The 16,716-nt window shown below is 37.5% G+C and overlaps 1 protein-coding gene across 1 annotated transcript in view; it reads right to left on the bottom strand.

Moving 5' to 3' along the window:
* Positions 1-16,716, bottom strand: part of TTC6 (tetratricopeptide repeat domain 6) — a 186,172-nt gene that overhangs the window by 53,050 nt on the left and 116,406 nt on the right. The window contains exons 14-18 of the mRNA XM_027521191.1: positions 14,795-14,931; positions 8,228-8,397; positions 5,049-5,169; positions 3,498-3,648; positions 631-713 (exon numbers count right to left, since the gene is read on the bottom strand). Coding sequence (XP_027376992.1) covers positions 631-713; positions 3,498-3,648; positions 5,049-5,169; positions 8,228-8,397; positions 14,795-14,931 — 662 coding nt within the window. The remainder of the gene's footprint in view (positions 1-630; positions 714-3,497; positions 3,649-5,048; positions 5,170-8,227; positions 8,398-14,794; positions 14,932-16,716) is intronic.

Genomic DNA, 16,716 nt, shown 5'->3' with positions numbered 1-16,716 from the left:
GAAATTTTAAAGCTAAACACAGGTCAAGGGGACATAAAAAGGGAGAAGTATTTACATAAATTGTTAAAATACGGTTCAAGAGTTAAAACACAAAGCAAGCTCTTATCAGAAAGCACTGTTAGAGTCCATTTTCCCACATCTGTAAATCCACTTTCCATGTTAGTAATTACATTTTTGGTAGTGATAACTCATAATTTGCAATGGATCCTTTCATAGCAAACTCTACTGGGTCTGAAATACAGTTCAAAGTATCATGGTTTTTTTTTTCACCGAATTATCCGAGGTTTATACTTGGTACCTCTGCAGACACAATCAAAATATATTGCCTCACTTTCATGAGATCTGGGGTAACTATCTAACCAGTAATCTAGAGAAGCCTCAAAGAACTTAAACACGAGATAGTTGTTTTGAAACAAGAATAGAACAAAGGGAAAGATCTGCTTATTACCTAAATTATCTTAAAATTCAACAAAAACAGTAACTATATTTGACTTGCTGGTTGGGAGATGGCCATTTCTGGGAGATTAAATGTAAGACAAAGAGGTCAGGAGGATCAAGAAAGAACTAAGGATTCCCACAGCTAGCTCAGATTCTGTTATCCCAAGAAGAATTCTGTTTCTATGCTCATACCTTATTATATATAATTGGATTCCATCTGGCTGAAGGTGGATAGCATAAGATAACTCTCTTACTGCCTTTTTCAGTTTGTGCAACTGTTGAGAGATAAACAGAAATTTAGCTCATAAGAATACTAATTGCTTCCTTTCTGATATTTATTTCCTCCCATTCTTCAATACAGAAATTGTGCAGGAATTCCTCAATGAACATGGGATACCGTGAAGTAAAAAAAAACAAAAAGATGCTAAGTCTTCTGGTTTTTTAAATTATCTTTAAGTGTGAAGAATGATTACACAGACCCACATAGTTTTAGATAAATATGATTATATCATGTATTCTAGTTTCTTTCATTTAGCTTTTTCTCTAGCTTTTCAGTTTTTCTCCCTCAACCACAGCATCTTTTACACCAAACATTACTCATGTTAATAAAGTAGATAGCAAAGGAAGGTAAAATAAAAAGTCAATTCCACTTAAAAATAAGAGAGGAAAAACAAGTTTGCACTTAAAGGGTAAAATGAAGGAGTGAAACAAAATACAATGATGAATAAGATATGTTTTAAAATCAATATACAATGGAAAGTAAACATTGATTCTTATCTTAATACAGGTTACATGGCATAATCTGGATTTGTACAAATTTTTACAATTTTTCAGTTCAGTTCAGTTGCTCAGTCATGTCCAGCTCTTTGCGATCCCATGAACCGCAGCACGCCAGGCCTCCCTGCCCATCACCAACTCCCAGAGTATACCCAAACTCATGTCCTTTGAGTCAGGGACGCCATTCAACCATCTCGTCCTCCGTCATCCCCTTCTCCTCCCGCCTTCAGTCTTTCCCAGCATTAGGTATGTTACAAAAGGAGGGACGAAACAGATTCCAGCAAAATGAACCTGGGACAACAAATGACTCCTCTTTCTACGCTGACATGTTGACCCAAATTTATTTGTACAAGGGAGTATTCATACAGGGTGGGTCACGTCAAAAGAGGGAATTCAAAAGGAAGGAGTTTGAGATGTGTTTAATTGTGCAACTTCCGGCCTGCTGCTTCTCAAACTGACTGACCAGGTTGGTGTAATTAATAAACCACCTCGTCATATATTTGCATTGCTCCACCTGGTTCCAGCAATGGACATATCTGCTGCTGCTGCTGCTGCTAAGTCGCTTCAGTCGTGTCCAACTCTGTGCGACCCCATGGCTGCCTGGAGAAGTTCAATCCCAGGAAAGTTTGTAAAGGCCAGAGAATGAGCCTCCACCCTGACTGGGAATGATGGAGGCTCATTCTCTGGTCTTTACGAACTTTCCTGGGATTGAACTTCTCCAGGCAGCATGAAATTAGATTTACCCTCGAGGCTGAATCCACAGTGTAGGCACAGGTATTCTTCTATGTACATACAGAGGGTTTGGTTTGTCACTGTTTCATCTACATGGGATCATACTGTACACACTTCATACTCTTCTAAATCTTGCTCTAAGGTATCTTGGAAATCCCTCTAAAACAGCTGCTATAGTCCTAATTATTCTTTTTATTGGCTACATAATGCTCTAGAGTGTGAATACAATGTAATTTACTCAAACGTTACTGTGAAGAAATATTTGCCCCCTCACAACAATAAGTCTCTGAATATATGTCCTTACACCTTGGTATTATGCTAGTGCTTTGGTTTCTAAGTATGCTCGGAGGAAACTTCTGCATAAGGCCTCAGCTCCATCTACAGGGAGTGATGGAGGGTCACAATCCATCCCCATCCCTTCCCAAAGGGAAACTCTCCCTGGGGACAATGCCAAAATGGCCACAGGGTCATCCACCTCCACCATCGCAAAGGTAAGGACTCTTGAGTGGGACTGTAGTCACACTGAGTTATGAGATGTTGACAATGAGAACAGAGCCTCTAGCAACCTCCCAATGGACATGTAGTGTGGGCAAGAAATAAACTTTGATTATTTTAAGATGGCGACTTTGAAGTTTTGTCTGCTGTTGCTGTTTTTCCATAGCATAACAGCCTATCTTGACTGAAACCTACATGAGGAAAGGACTTGGAGGAGATGAGGGCCAAAAGGTAATGAGAAGCCAGTTCACATGAACTCTTGCAGACCTTTGGCTTTTGCAGGATATTTGGCTTTTATGCTGAGCGCACAAGGGAAGCTATTGAAGGGTTCCAGGCAAAAAAAGTAAAGTAATCTGATTTATGTTTTAACAGGATCATTATGCTGTTGTTTTGAAAATCCATCAAAAAGGAATAAAGAACAGAAGCAGCAAGACCAGGAGGCTACTGCAATAACCAGTGAGAAATGACAGTATCTTGGACAGGGTGGTTAGTAGTGGAGCAGTAGAAAGGAATATCTGCTTTGAAAAGTAGACACAACCAGCTAACACTGTATATCTCTGGAAAGTCAAATTTGGTTGGAATCAGGAAGAACTTTTATTTACTGCATTGTTTGAATTTTACACTAAGCATACATTAGTTTCTTAATTTAAATAACTTGTAAAATTTAAACCAAATTTAAAGGAAAATGTGAATGATTTGGATCCCATCCAGTGCACAGATCCCATTCTAGAGAATAAGATTGCAAATGGTTTTTAATTTATTCTTATTTGCATACATATATTACATATATATATTGCTTTCATAATAAGAAAAAAAGGCATTATTTAAAGAAAATGAAAGACAGAAATTCACACCTCATCAGGAGAGGCTTTATAAGTGGGCTTTTCTAATTAACTGAATCTATTTAATACCTAATATGCATTGCTTATAAATGCACTAGAATCTGTAATTAGCTGAAAAAGAATACATAGATACATTTTAAATTATACTATTTAACAACTATTCAGAAAATTAAAACTTATTTTAAAAAATCAAGCATCTCAAACTTTAGATACCTTACTATAGGCTTCTGCTCGACAAATATAGCTTTGAATATACATAGGGTCATGTCTAATAGCCTCAGAAAAATATGAAGTGGCTTCAATGTAGTTATCCAGATGTAGCAGATATATGAGGCCAATATTTATATAGGCCAAAGTCATGGTTCTTTAAAAAAAAAATGACAAAGCAAAATATTTTTAGACATTTTAACTATTCCAAATGTTCTCCAATTATAAATTAACCTAATAAAATACATACAGCAATTTATTCAAGGGTTCATTCTCAGGGTTTTACTAAAGCAAAGTAAACCAATTAACTACTTTCTATTAAAAATTACAAACACCTTCATAAAATCCTTAATAAGGAATAAACATCTGTAGGATTTATCCTAGGAATAGATTTACTAAAGTCTTCTTGACTCTTAACAATACTTCACTCTTTTTCACTTAATCTTGACTTATCTTGAATAACAAGCTTAGTTTTCCTCAAAAGCTTTTGCCTCAGTGTATGTTATCCTTGCCCTGAGAAAGGGTGTGGAACAACAAACAGCAAAGCTTAGGGTTAAAAATCCTCTCCACCGAGTTATTAACCCAGCTGCTTTTCTATATCAAATAAATACTGTTTTCCTCTCTTAGAATCAAACAATTTTCAATGTAGAACTTTAGAAATTGTGTTCCATGCCTCTATTTCAAAATGAAGAAACTACACATCTTTAGCCCAACTTTGTAGAAGTCCTGACCCTTTGTCTACTGCCCACTTTCTGGCTTTCTGCAACTGAAACTCACTTCTTTCCCTTCCTGACTCAAAAATATCCCAGAGAAAACCACTGCGGCCACTATAGAGCCATGCTCCATGACCTTCCTAAGTCAAGTTCCACATTTACCCCGAAGAGGCTCAGTAAGCAGTCTGTCGATGACACGAAAATGGCATAATTTGTTACCTTTCTGACAACTTCCATTTTAACGAATGCTTCTTTGGAAAGAAGGGGAATTATTTAATTAAATTCTGTTTTTACAGTCTGGTTTTCTGACTAGCGTATATAACCTTCAGTCTGTTTCTTCCTCAACCTATATTCTAATGGTATTCGCTTTTTTCTTTTGCATTACTAAACAAAATGCAGTCAGAAGTTCTAAATAGAGGATTTCTTTCCACTGAGTCATATATTGTACATTGTAATGATATATCAAGCAGAATATTTTGCCATTATTTTAGAAATAGATGACAATTTTTCATGAACTTAACTTCAAAAAGTTCTAACCTGGTCATCCCCAAACTGCTCTTAATTACTGGTTGATTTTATTATCTATGAATATAAACTCCCCTCAAACCCATTCAACCCCTAAAATTTGCAGAAGCAGCTGAAGCAAACAGATGTTGAGAACAGTCCTTATTTTGGAAGTAATCTTATTTTTGAAAGTAGTATTATAATTTTAGGGTGACTTTATATTCATCTCATTTTTACAAAGTTACTAATGATGAGGGGAGAAAGCTTTTTCTTGCATTTTTTGGTATTTTCTTAATTTTATACAAAAGTGAAATCAGTAAGAATGAAAAAGAAAACGTACCTTTCTAGAGAGATAACAGCTTCAAAGTCACAAATTGCTAGCAACCAAAATTTCAGATCTGCATAGAGTATGCCCCGATGTAGGAAACAACTAAGATTCTCATAGCCATCATTTATGAGAACTTAAAAATAAAGGTATATATCTTATTCAGGTTGTGAACAAACATATCTGAGTTATATTTTACGCTATACTCGTTCCTACAGATTATTCTTATTTTTTAACATTGTATAAAATAAAACATATCTATGGGTGTAATTCCTTAGTGAGTAAAAATAGTACTCACATATAAAAGTATATTTGTTTATAAATAACAATGTGATTATCCTGGTTCACAAATTCATTAGAGCTGGAAGACATCCTGGTGGTAATCCAGGTATCTACAAATGAAAAGATTAAGGTCCACATTGCCCATGCAAACCAATGTCAAAGATGGGCCTAGAATCTAACCTCTGATTCACTTCAGTGAACTGCAGTCAGAAAGGTGCCATTACCCTTGATGGTCTGTTATTATCAGGTATACAGGAAAGCATCATTACTGGCCAAACAACAGGTACAAGCCCAGACTTGGAGAGACAGCAGAGGCCAGGCTTATACACATAAACCAGGAAGGGCAGCTCAAAGAGACCACTCTAGTGCACACAGACCTTGGAGTTGAGGCACCCAAGTTGACTATGCACGTCCCAAATCACAGAAGCACAGGGCACAAGTAACCTCCTCTCAGGACTCCAGGTGTGTGGGCCTCGTCAGTGACCAGTCTAGTCAGTCCATCCTAAAGGAAATCAACCCTGAATATTCATTGGAAGGACTGATGCTGAAGCTGAAGCTCCAATACTTTGGCCACCTGATGCGAAGAGACAACTCACTGGAAAAGACCCTGAGGCTGGGAAAGACTGAAGGCAGAAGAGAAGAGGGTCACAGAGAATGAGATGGTTGGATGGCATCACCAATTCAGTGGGCAGCAGTCTGAGCAAACTCCAAAAGACAGTGAAGGACAGGGAAGCCTGGTGTGCTGCAGTCCATGGGATCACAAAGAATCAGACACAACTTAGCAACTGAACAACCGGTCAGTCTAGAGGTCACCTCACATTTCCCCCTCAGCTTTCAAAAACATGCAGTGAATTAGATGAGATTTACACAACATATGATCTACATCTTCCAACTTTCTCAAGTACATTCTAGCTAAAAAGGGAAAGTTTTCAAAAAAAAAAAAAAGATACACAATGTTCACAGTCTGGGGCACAAATATTCACAGCACTGTATTCTGGGAAGTATACTGAGTATAAGCAATGATCACACAGATTAAGTAATCACTTGAAGGTCATTTGCTCAGTTTACAGTATGACTGTCTAACAAGGAGAAAGTTAGCTGCAATTTGGGTGGTTGCTCTGAAAAACAGAAACATTCCCTTTGGGGGGAAAAATGTATTAGAATTACTTAACCCCTCTGTGCATCGGTTTTGTCATCAGTAAAATGGAGATGATAATAGTACCTACCTCACAGCATTATTCTGAAGAGTAATTGAGACACTTCCTATATAGCATTTAGAATAGTTAGCCTGGAAAGTTGTGAAATGTCTAATGAATGTTAGACATTATTATTAGCTTAGAGAAATATCTTGAGGATCCATTTAATGAAAGATAAAATTCCTTAGGCTAACCTATAGGAAAGGACTGAGGCCAAAATAAAGTTGGTCAGCTCTGAATAATCAACTGACAAGGATTTATATTATTGTGATAGCCTAGAAAAGAGGGGATGAGGAGCCCAAGACATGGAGAAGAGGGAAATATGAGAAAGTGGCTTTTAGGAAGAACGGGAAGAAAGGGGTTTGGCCAGATGGCAGATGTACAGGGCTGACAGAGACTAATAAAAGATGAACCTTCAGAAATAAAGGTGTTAAACCTTTAATTTTAAATTATCTGTGCTAACTTTATCCAATGACCCCTAAAACATTCAGTAACAGATGGTAACCATGAGAAGTGAACTGGTGAACCAAAACGGAGAATCAATCAGAGAGGAGTAATTAGAGACAAAGATTACAAGAGAAGTGAACAAGAATCCTCAGTTCCAGGAATCGCTGGCTATAGAAGGGAGAACACTAGACTCCTCTCGGCACATAGGGTGGGCTCTGAGTTATTTTATTTGCATATTCATGGCAAGGGTGACTTCAGAAGTCAGATGGACTTAGAGATACCAATAAATGATCATCTGTTATTGACGTCTCTGAACAGCTGTCTATTCTCTTCCTAAGGGTCTAGGGGTTTCCTTAAGCTCTAGATTCTGCCTCAAGGACGTCGGGATTCTAACACTTTGCACCCAGGTAAACACAGCCATGTCTGGAGTGTTGAACCCTGGCGGGAAACAGCTGGACACTGTTTACTGAGCATTTATTCTCTGCACAGAATTGTGCTGGACATACTTGTGGACCAAGAATGTCCTGGTACAGAGTGAGGTGGAAATGGCCACTTTTAGCTGTTGGCACCCTCTTACCGAGGATTCCCATTTTCAGTTTAAGGGTTACAAAACTCCGAATTTGACTAATCCATCGGCTGGGCCTATGGAGTGAGACTCATCCCACCAGGAAAATTTACTATCATTTTAGCAAGGTGACTAGGAAATAGGCCTAGATTTCCAGAAACAGCCTCAGAAGTTCATATATAGAAAGAGATTTCTTTGATATGATATTCTCTCTTTGTCACTGTTATACACACATAAACACACATACAATCACACACTAAAAGGGAATATTAGAAACACTTTTAGCTAAACTATTATAGCTTACAAGTATAAAAAAATACATGTGCTATATAAATATACATTAGTGTATATATATATATATATATATATATGCTGCTGCTGCTGCTAAGTCGCTTCAGTCGTGTCCGACTCTGTGCGACCCCATAGACGGCAGCCCACCAGGCTCCCCCGTCCCTGGGATTCTCAAGGCAGGAACACTGGAGTGGGTTGTCATTTCCTTTTCCAATGCATGAAAGTGAAAAGTGAAAGTGAAGTTGCTCAGTCGTGTCCCACTCTTAGCGACCCCATGGACTGTAGCCCACCAGGCTCCTCCATCCATATACACATATCACATTAGCCATCCCACATTAGGATCCCACTCCATGACAGTGAGCTGCTGAACCTCAGATTAAATCCCCACATATGTGCCATTGAAGGTGAAGTACCTGAAGCACTATAATCCTGTAGCGCTCTAACAGGGCTACTCTTCCTAAATAAGCAGGCTCTATAATACAGTGCTAACCAGTTATTAGGATCTAAGTGAACTGCAATAGAAAGATCTTGAACTGCTTGCTTGTAAAACTGTCGTTTAAAATATGCTCTCCCTCGGTACATCCTAGAAAAAGAGAAAAATTCATTTTAACACACACAGAAAAATATAAATTTTCTCTTTTTGGCAAACCTATACAACTAATTTTATATTTGAATAACAATTGGTGGTTATTTCCCTTTGCTTCTCAGGAAAGTTTAGTCATAATGTTAACAGCAAAAGAGATATAAACTTTTTATAAATAAATATATATAATAAAATGCTAATATTAATAATGTTATATATTAATTGTATGCTTATGCATTTATTATATTTCTTGTATCTATCAGAGAGGTGTGTCAATAAAATAAATGAAACACCAAAGATACACCCAAATAAATGGGAGATTTCTCTATCTACACACATTAAAGATATTGCATCAGTTTCATGAGTTGAATTCTATCTCCATTAATTTCTGACTTCAGTTCCTAAATTTTCATTGACCTAGATCAACGTTGAAAAATCTCATCTTCAATCAATTAATAATGTAAAGCAAATCAGCTTTTGTAACTAAAATAAAAAAGGCAATTAAGGAAAAACAGGAAGAATAAGCTACTAGGCTGTCTACTCTGAAGAAGTTAAACCCAGGGGGAGGAAAAGAGATGCTCAAGAAGGTTATAATAGGAAAACAATGATAATTTGAAATAAAGAGTGCAGCCAGCAACAGAGGTCTTTCGAAAGCACCAAGACTCAGGATGTTTTATACTGGAGCAAAATATTTTTTACCCCACACATAAAAAATGTCTTATGTACCTTTTAATAAACATAAAATCTTACATTTATTTTTAATAATTTCTACTTGCTAAAGAATATTAATTAACTTTTAAGTCTACATATGATTCTGAACTTAAAACCTCACAGAATAAATCTTTAGTAATATTTTTTGTAGGACGTCATCTACAATGTGTTTGAAGAATTAAGTCATGTCAATTCTTCAAAAACAATTCGCATCTGTTCCTTTCATTTCCACTGCCTCAATACTGAAGATTCTCATCAGATCACACCTAGGCTACTATTTTATCCCTTTCCTGTCTCTAGAGTGCTAAGATTTGATCATCAGATAATAAAGATCAAGGGGATCTTCCCCACCCAGGAATTGAACCTGCATCTCCTACATCTCCTGCATTGCAGGCAGATCCTTTACCAGTGAGCCACCAGGGAAGTCCTTTCTGAAAGTAATCCCCTTCAAGTCAAGAAGCAGACAACCAGAATAGAACAATAACTAGGGAAGAATTTTTAAAGAGCTTCAAAAAAGTTTGCCCTCCCTTCAAATGGCTGTAAGCTGGGATAGTTTTAGAAGTAAATTATTTCAAACTTTCAAAGAACAAAAATTATCCAATCCTAAAGGACATATTTTCTAAGAAAAGAAAAAGATAAAAGACTTAATTCATTTTGAGAAAGTAGCTAATTCCTGAAATCAAAATCTGACTATATGAAATCAGTGAACAATTTTATTATGAATATAGATGAAAATTTTAAAAATTTAAAAGATAAATTCAGTATAGTTTAATAACATTCAATATAAAAATATATGACGGCCAAAAGGTTTCAAAATAAGAAGGCCTATTACCATGAAACTCGTATAAACAGATCATAGGAAAAAATTTAAACAGAAGAAAAAAAGATATTCCCTTGAAATAAAGAATAAATGGCTTAAAAATTAAAACTGCAATGTTTGTTGGCAAAAGCCAAAGGCACTTTCATTAATTTCAAGGAATAAAGACTATTTTATCCCTAATGTTATAATAAGGTTAAAGTTGATGCAATGATAAAAAGAGTTGAGAGATTGGAGTAGACCAAAACAGGTAGAATAGGAACTCCAAAACTCCACTTTTCCACAAAGCAAGGAATAAGATGGCAAAAACTGTCAGAATCCATTTTTTGGAACTCTGAAATCTAATTAAAAACAGAACAACCAGGGAAATGCTTAATAAAGGAGGACAAACTGCTGAATTTTGGTAAGGGAGCTCTATGGTGTTCTAACTCACCCTGTATTTCCCTCCCCAATTTCCCAGACCCATGGTGGCCTTCAAGACAACCACCTGCCTTCCTGGTGCAGGTTACTAGTACCAGAGGGAACAACACAAATCTTACTCTCAAAGAACTGTAGCTGTGTGTTTTGACCTGTCTGCTGGATGGACCACTGAAAGACTGGCTCAAATGTTTCCCTCTGTTTTGACTGTCTTAGAGCTTTTAGGGGCTGCTGTGACTTCCTGGAAGGTATTTATCAAAAGCACTTAAAGGCAAATGTATTAGCAGCTGCCACTTGAGGCAAGGGATAACAGTCTGGACAAGCAACAAACTAACCAAAAATTCTGGGATGAAAGAAGCTGGAAGAGGAGATACCAGAGGGGTGAGGCCTTTAGAAAGTTTCTACATATTTCAGAAAATCTAAAAGCCACATGAAAACCCAAGGCTGGAAGCATGCACAGAAAAGACCTGAGAAGACCCTAAGCTCTCACCTCTGATTAATTCAGACTCTGTGCAAGTAGGACACACAAGCTCAGTCACTGAAATCATCTGGACAAGCACTGAAAGAGCGCCTCATTAGAGCCAATCTGCAAAGACTGAGAGACTTCTTTTGTTTGACTGGTTGGTTTGTTCCAGGAGATTAAGAAAATCTCAAATCACTGCTAACAATCAAGCTAACAGAAAAGAGACCTAAGTACCCACACATAGCAAAGAATACACACTTTTAAAAATCGGTTCAGAAGAGTCACTAAACAAACCACATGAATGACAAGAAGCAGCAACAACAAACCCTGAAAGTTGAGTGGATGAAAAGGATACCCTGAAGTGCTATATTATAATATTCAAAGTGACTACTTTTCAACAAAAAAATATAAGCAATGCAAAGAAAAATATGACCCATTCACAGTATAAAAAGAAATTAATAGAAATCATCCCTGAGGGCGTCCAGACATCAGACAGACTTATATTCAACTATCTTAGTCAGTCAGTCAGCTCAGTTGCTCAGTCGTATCCTACTCTTTGCAACCCCATGAACCACAGCATGCCAGGCCTCCCTGCCTATCACCAACTGCCGGAGTTTACCCAAACTCATGTCCATTGAGTTGGTGATGCCATCTAACCATCTCATCCTCTGTTGTCCCCTTCTTCTCCTGCCTTCAATCCTTCCCAACATCAGGGTCTTTTCAAATGAGTCAGCTCTTCGCATCAGGTGGCCAAAGAATTGGAGTTTCAACTTCAACATCAGTCCTTCCAATGAACACCCAGGACTGATTTCCTTTAGGATAGACTGGTTGGATCTCCTTGCAGCCCAAGGGACTCTCAAGAGTCTTCTCCAGCACCAGAGTTCAAAAGCATCAATTTTTTTGCCCTCAGCCCTCTTTATTGTACAACTCTCACATCTATACGTGACTACTGGAAAAACCATAGCCTTCAGTAGATGGACCTTTGTTGGCAAAATAATGTCTCTGCTTTTTAATATGCTGTTTAGGTTGGTCATAACTTTTCTGCCAAGGAGTAAGCGTCTTTTAATTTCATGGCTGCAATCACCATCTGCAGTGATTTTGGAGCCCAAAGAAATAAAGTCAGCCACTGTTTCCCCATCTATTTACCATGAAGTGATGGGACCGGATGCCATGATCTTAGCTTTCTGAATGTTGAGTTTTAAGCCAACTTTTTCACTCTCCTCTTTCACTTTCATCAAGAGGCTCTTTAGTTCTTCTTCACTTTCTGCCATAAGGGTGGTATCAACTGCATATCTGAGGTTATTGATATTTCTGCCAGCAATCTTGATTCCAGTGTGTGCTTCATCGAGCCCAGTGTTTCTCATGATGTACTCTGTATATAGCTTAAATAAGCAGGGTGACAATATACAGCCTTGATGTACTGCTTTTCCTATCTGGAACCAGTCTGTTGTTCCATGTACAGTTCTAACTATTGCTTCCTGACCTGCATATAGGTTTCTCAAGAGACAGGTCAGGTGGTCTGGTATGCCCATCTTTTTCAGAATTTTCCAGTTTACTGTGATCCACATAGTCAAAGGCTTTGGCACAGTCAATAAAGCAGAAATAGATGTTTTTCTGGAACTCTCTTGCTTTTTCCATGATCCAGCGGATGTTGGCAATTTGATCTCTGGTTCCTCTGCCTTTTCTAAAACCAGCTTGAACATCTGGAAGTTCATGGTTCACACATTGCTGAAGCCTGGCTTGGAGAATTTTGAGCATTACTTTACTAGTGTGTGAGATGAGTGCAATTGCGCGGTAGTTTGAGCATTCTTTGGCATTGCCTTTCTTTGGGATTGGAATGAAAACTGACCTTTTCCAGTCCTATGGCCACTGCTGAGTTTTCCAAATTTGCCGGCATATTGAGGGCAGCACTTTCACAGCATCATCCATCAGGATTTGGAATAGCTCAACTGGAATTCCATCACCTCCACTAGCTTTGTTCGTAGTGATGCTTTCTAAGGCCCACTTGACTTCACATTCTAGGATGTCTGGCTCTAGGTGAGTGATCACATCATTGTGATTATCTGCGTCATTAAGATCTTTTTTGTACAGTTCTTCTGTGTATTCTTGCCACCTCTTCTTAATATCTTCTGCTTCTGTTAGGTCCATACCATTTCTGTCCTTTATCGAGCCCATCTTTGCATGAAATGTTCCCTTGGTATCTCTCATTTTCTTGAAGAGATCTCTAGTCTTTCCCATTCTGTTGTTTTCCTCTATTTCTTTGCATTGATCACTGAGGAAGGCTCTCTAATCTCTCCTTGCTATTCTTTGGAACTCTGCATTCAGATGCTTATATCTTTCCTTTTCTCCTTTGCTTTTCACTTCTCTTCTTTTCACAGCTATTTGTAAGGCCTCCCCAGACAGCCATTTTACTTTTTTGCATTTCTTTTCCATGGAGATGGTCTTGATCCCTGTCTCCTGTACAATGTCACGAACCTCATTCCATAGTTCATCAGGCACTCTATCTATCAGATCTAGGCCCTTAAATCTATTTCTCACTTCCACTGTATAATCATAAGGGATTTGATTTGGGTCATACCTGAATGGTCTAGTGGTTTTCCCTACTTTCTTCAATTTCAGTCTGAATTTGGCAATAAGGAGTTCATGATCTGAGCCACAGTCAGCTCCTTGGTCTTGTTTTTGTTGACTGTATAGAGCTTCTCCATCTTTGGCTGCAAAGAATATAATCAATCTGATTTCGGTGTTGACCATCTGGTGATGTCCATGTGTAGAGTCTTCTCTTGTGTTGTTGGAAGAGGGTGTTTGTTATGACCAGTGCATTTTCTTGGCAAAACTCTGTTAGTCTTTGCCCTGCTTCATTCCGTATTCCAAGGCCAAATTTGCCTGTTATTCCAGGTGTTTCTTGACTTCCTACTTTTGCATTCCAGTCCCCTATAATGAAAAGAACATCTTTTTTGGGTGTTAGTTCTAAAAGGTCTTATAGGTCTTCATAGAACCGTTCAACTTCAGCTTCTTCAGCATTACTGGTTGAGGCATAGACTTGGATTACTGTGATATTGAATGGTTTGCCTTGGAAACGAACGGAGATTATTCCGTCGTTTTTGAGATTGCATCCAAGTACTGCATTTCGGACTCTTGTTGACCATGATGGCTACTCCATTTCTTCTAAGGTCTTTTATACTTTGCATATTTTTGAATGCATACTTTATTTTACTGTAACAATGCTGCTGCTGCTGCTGCTGCTAAGTCACTTCAGTCGTGTCCAACTCTGTGTGACCTCATAGACAGCAGCCCACCAGGTTCCCATCCCTGGGATTCTCCAGGCAAGAACACTGGAGTGGGTTGCCATTTCCTTCTCCAATGCATGAAAGTGAAAAGTGAAAGTGAAGTTGCTCAGTCATGCCCAACTTTTCGCAACCCCATGGACTGCAGCTTACCCGGCTCCTCCATCCATGGGATTTTCCAGGCAAGAGTACTGGAGTTGGGTGCATTGCCATCTCTGATAACAATGCTAATAGACAACAAATAGGTATGTCTATATAAACGTTTTAAGCCTCCTCAAAACTAAATTTTTATTAAAAGAAAAGCAACAAAATGGAAACGAATTATGCATAATAAGGTTGGATGAATAAAGTTTAATATCCAAGTTACAATAAGAAAGAATGGAAATCTATGTCAACAGTTCTCTGTACTGAATAAATACAGATATGAAAAGAAATCCAAAGAAACAAAACACAGGTCAGTATTTTAAAAAATCGATAATGTAACTAATCTTTAGAAAATGCAAATGAAACAACTCTAAATTATCACTTTCATGCCTTTTAGGTTGAAATACTATTCTTAGGGTATAGGTAAAGATTTTCATACACTAGTAGCTCTAAAAATTGATTCACTACTTAAAGGGCCGTCTGATGTATTTCAAGCAATTTTCTTTCCTGAGAGCATATTTCAAATTTTTTTTCAAAAACTATATCTAAAATAATTCTTACCTTGCTTGAGAATTTTGGGGATCTATATTTAACAAGGCTGTAAAATCTTGTTCAGCTGCAATCCAGTTTGCATTTTCATAGTAGAACATCCCACGTTTAAATAATGCATCTGTTCTTTTGGGATCATAAAAGATACACTACATGGGGCAGGGGGAGGAGGGAAGTCACAAAAACATATCACTTTATGAAAAAAAATAAGCAAGAAAAGTATATAATCCCACAGGAAATTAAATAACTACAATCCTATTTTTAACTTCAGCTTACATAAAAACAAACTAAGATGCCAAAAGTTTCAGATTTGCATGTAAAGACCATGCCTTTAAGGAAATCCATTTGTAATCAAATTCTAGAAAAGGGAGGTTTTATTAAAAACAAAAACAAAATCCAGCACGTATAAGAAGCCAAGGTTTCTTCCTGCCAAAATTTTTATTAATAAAACCTCATAAGTAATTATTCAACTAGAGTAGGATTGGATTATATTGTATCTATCATAGCATTTTATTCCAATTAAAGGTGACACATATTAGACCACATTAAGGCTGACTCAATGAAATCAAATATGGATTGATTTAGCCCCTAAAATGGAGAAAAGAAATGAATTGGTATTGGCATGGCTCATTCATTTCACATTGACAAAGAAGGCAATAAACAGACTAAATCATTGTAAACTCAGTTGTAAAGTTCCTTGCCTATTGATAGTAGAGGGGAAATTGAAGCAGAGCAATTATGAAGTATTTTTAAAAGAGGAAAAAACAACACTAAAGATTTTGACAGTTGACCTCAAATTGCTGCATTAGTCAATTTTTAAACTATGAATATCAGTGCTAGATAAAGGAAATGATCAGAAAAGATATTTTAACAACTTTAATATCTTCAAAAGAGATTTGTGTTCACTTCTATTCAAGAAGTTACCAAGTTATAACAATATTCTCTTGAAGCAAAAGAATGTCAAGTATGTGGCTAATCATTATAAATTAAGAAACAGAGTAGTTGGGAACATGAAAAGTTAAACTGTTTAAATAACTTCTCAGTTGTACTAAGAACAAGAATTTAGAATTAAAACTCAGAAGTTCAAGGTTACAATTCTGCTGCAATCAGTGGAATATCTGCCTGACTACAGACTCAAAACACAGGCTAGCAAAAATTCACTCCCTCAAGGGGTTCTCTGATATCTCCCAATCAAATATAAATTTCCCCCTATCATCAATAAATATTTCATTTATTAAGCTAAAGGCAAAGGAAAAGAGGCAAGATATACCCATTTGAATGCAGAGTTCCAAAGAATAACAAGGAAAGATAAGAAAGCCTTCCTCAGTGATCAATGAAATCAGAAAACAATAGAATGGGAAGGACTAGAGGTTTCTTCAAGAAAATCAGAGATACCTTGGGGACATTTCACGCAAAGATGGGCTCAATAAAGGACAGAAATGGTATGAACCTAACAGAGCAGAAGATACTAAGAAGAGGTGGCAAGAATACAGAGAAGAACTGTGCAGAAAAGATCTTCACTACCCAGATAAGCATGATTCTGTGATCACTCACCTAGAGCCAGACATCCTGGTATGTGAAGTCAAGTGGGCCTTAGGAAGCATCACTAAGAACAAAGCTAGTAGAGGTGATGGAATTCCAGTTGAGCTATTCCAAATCCTGAAAGATGATGCTGTGAAAGTGCTGCACTCAATATGCCAGCAAATTTGGAAAACTCAGCAGTGGCCACAGGACTGGAAAAGGTCAGTTTTCATTCCAATCCCAAGAAAGGCAATGCCAAAGAATGCTCAAACTACCGCACAATTGCACTCATCTCACACGCTAGCAAAGTAATGCTCACAATTCTCCAAGCCAGGCTTCAACAGTATGTGAACTGTGAACTTCCAGATGTTCAACCTGGATTTAGAAAAGCCAAGAGGAACCAGAGATCAAAT

This window comes from Bos indicus x Bos taurus, chromosome 21 (assembly GCF_003369695.1).
Source record: "Bos indicus x Bos taurus breed Angus x Brahman F1 hybrid chromosome 21, Bos_hybrid_MaternalHap_v2.0, whole genome shotgun sequence".
NCBI lineage: Eukaryota > Metazoa > Chordata > Mammalia > Artiodactyla > Bovidae > Bos > Bos indicus x Bos taurus.
The sequence above is the reverse complement of the archived record's forward strand: the minus strand, read 5'-3'. Positions and strand labels throughout refer to the sequence as shown.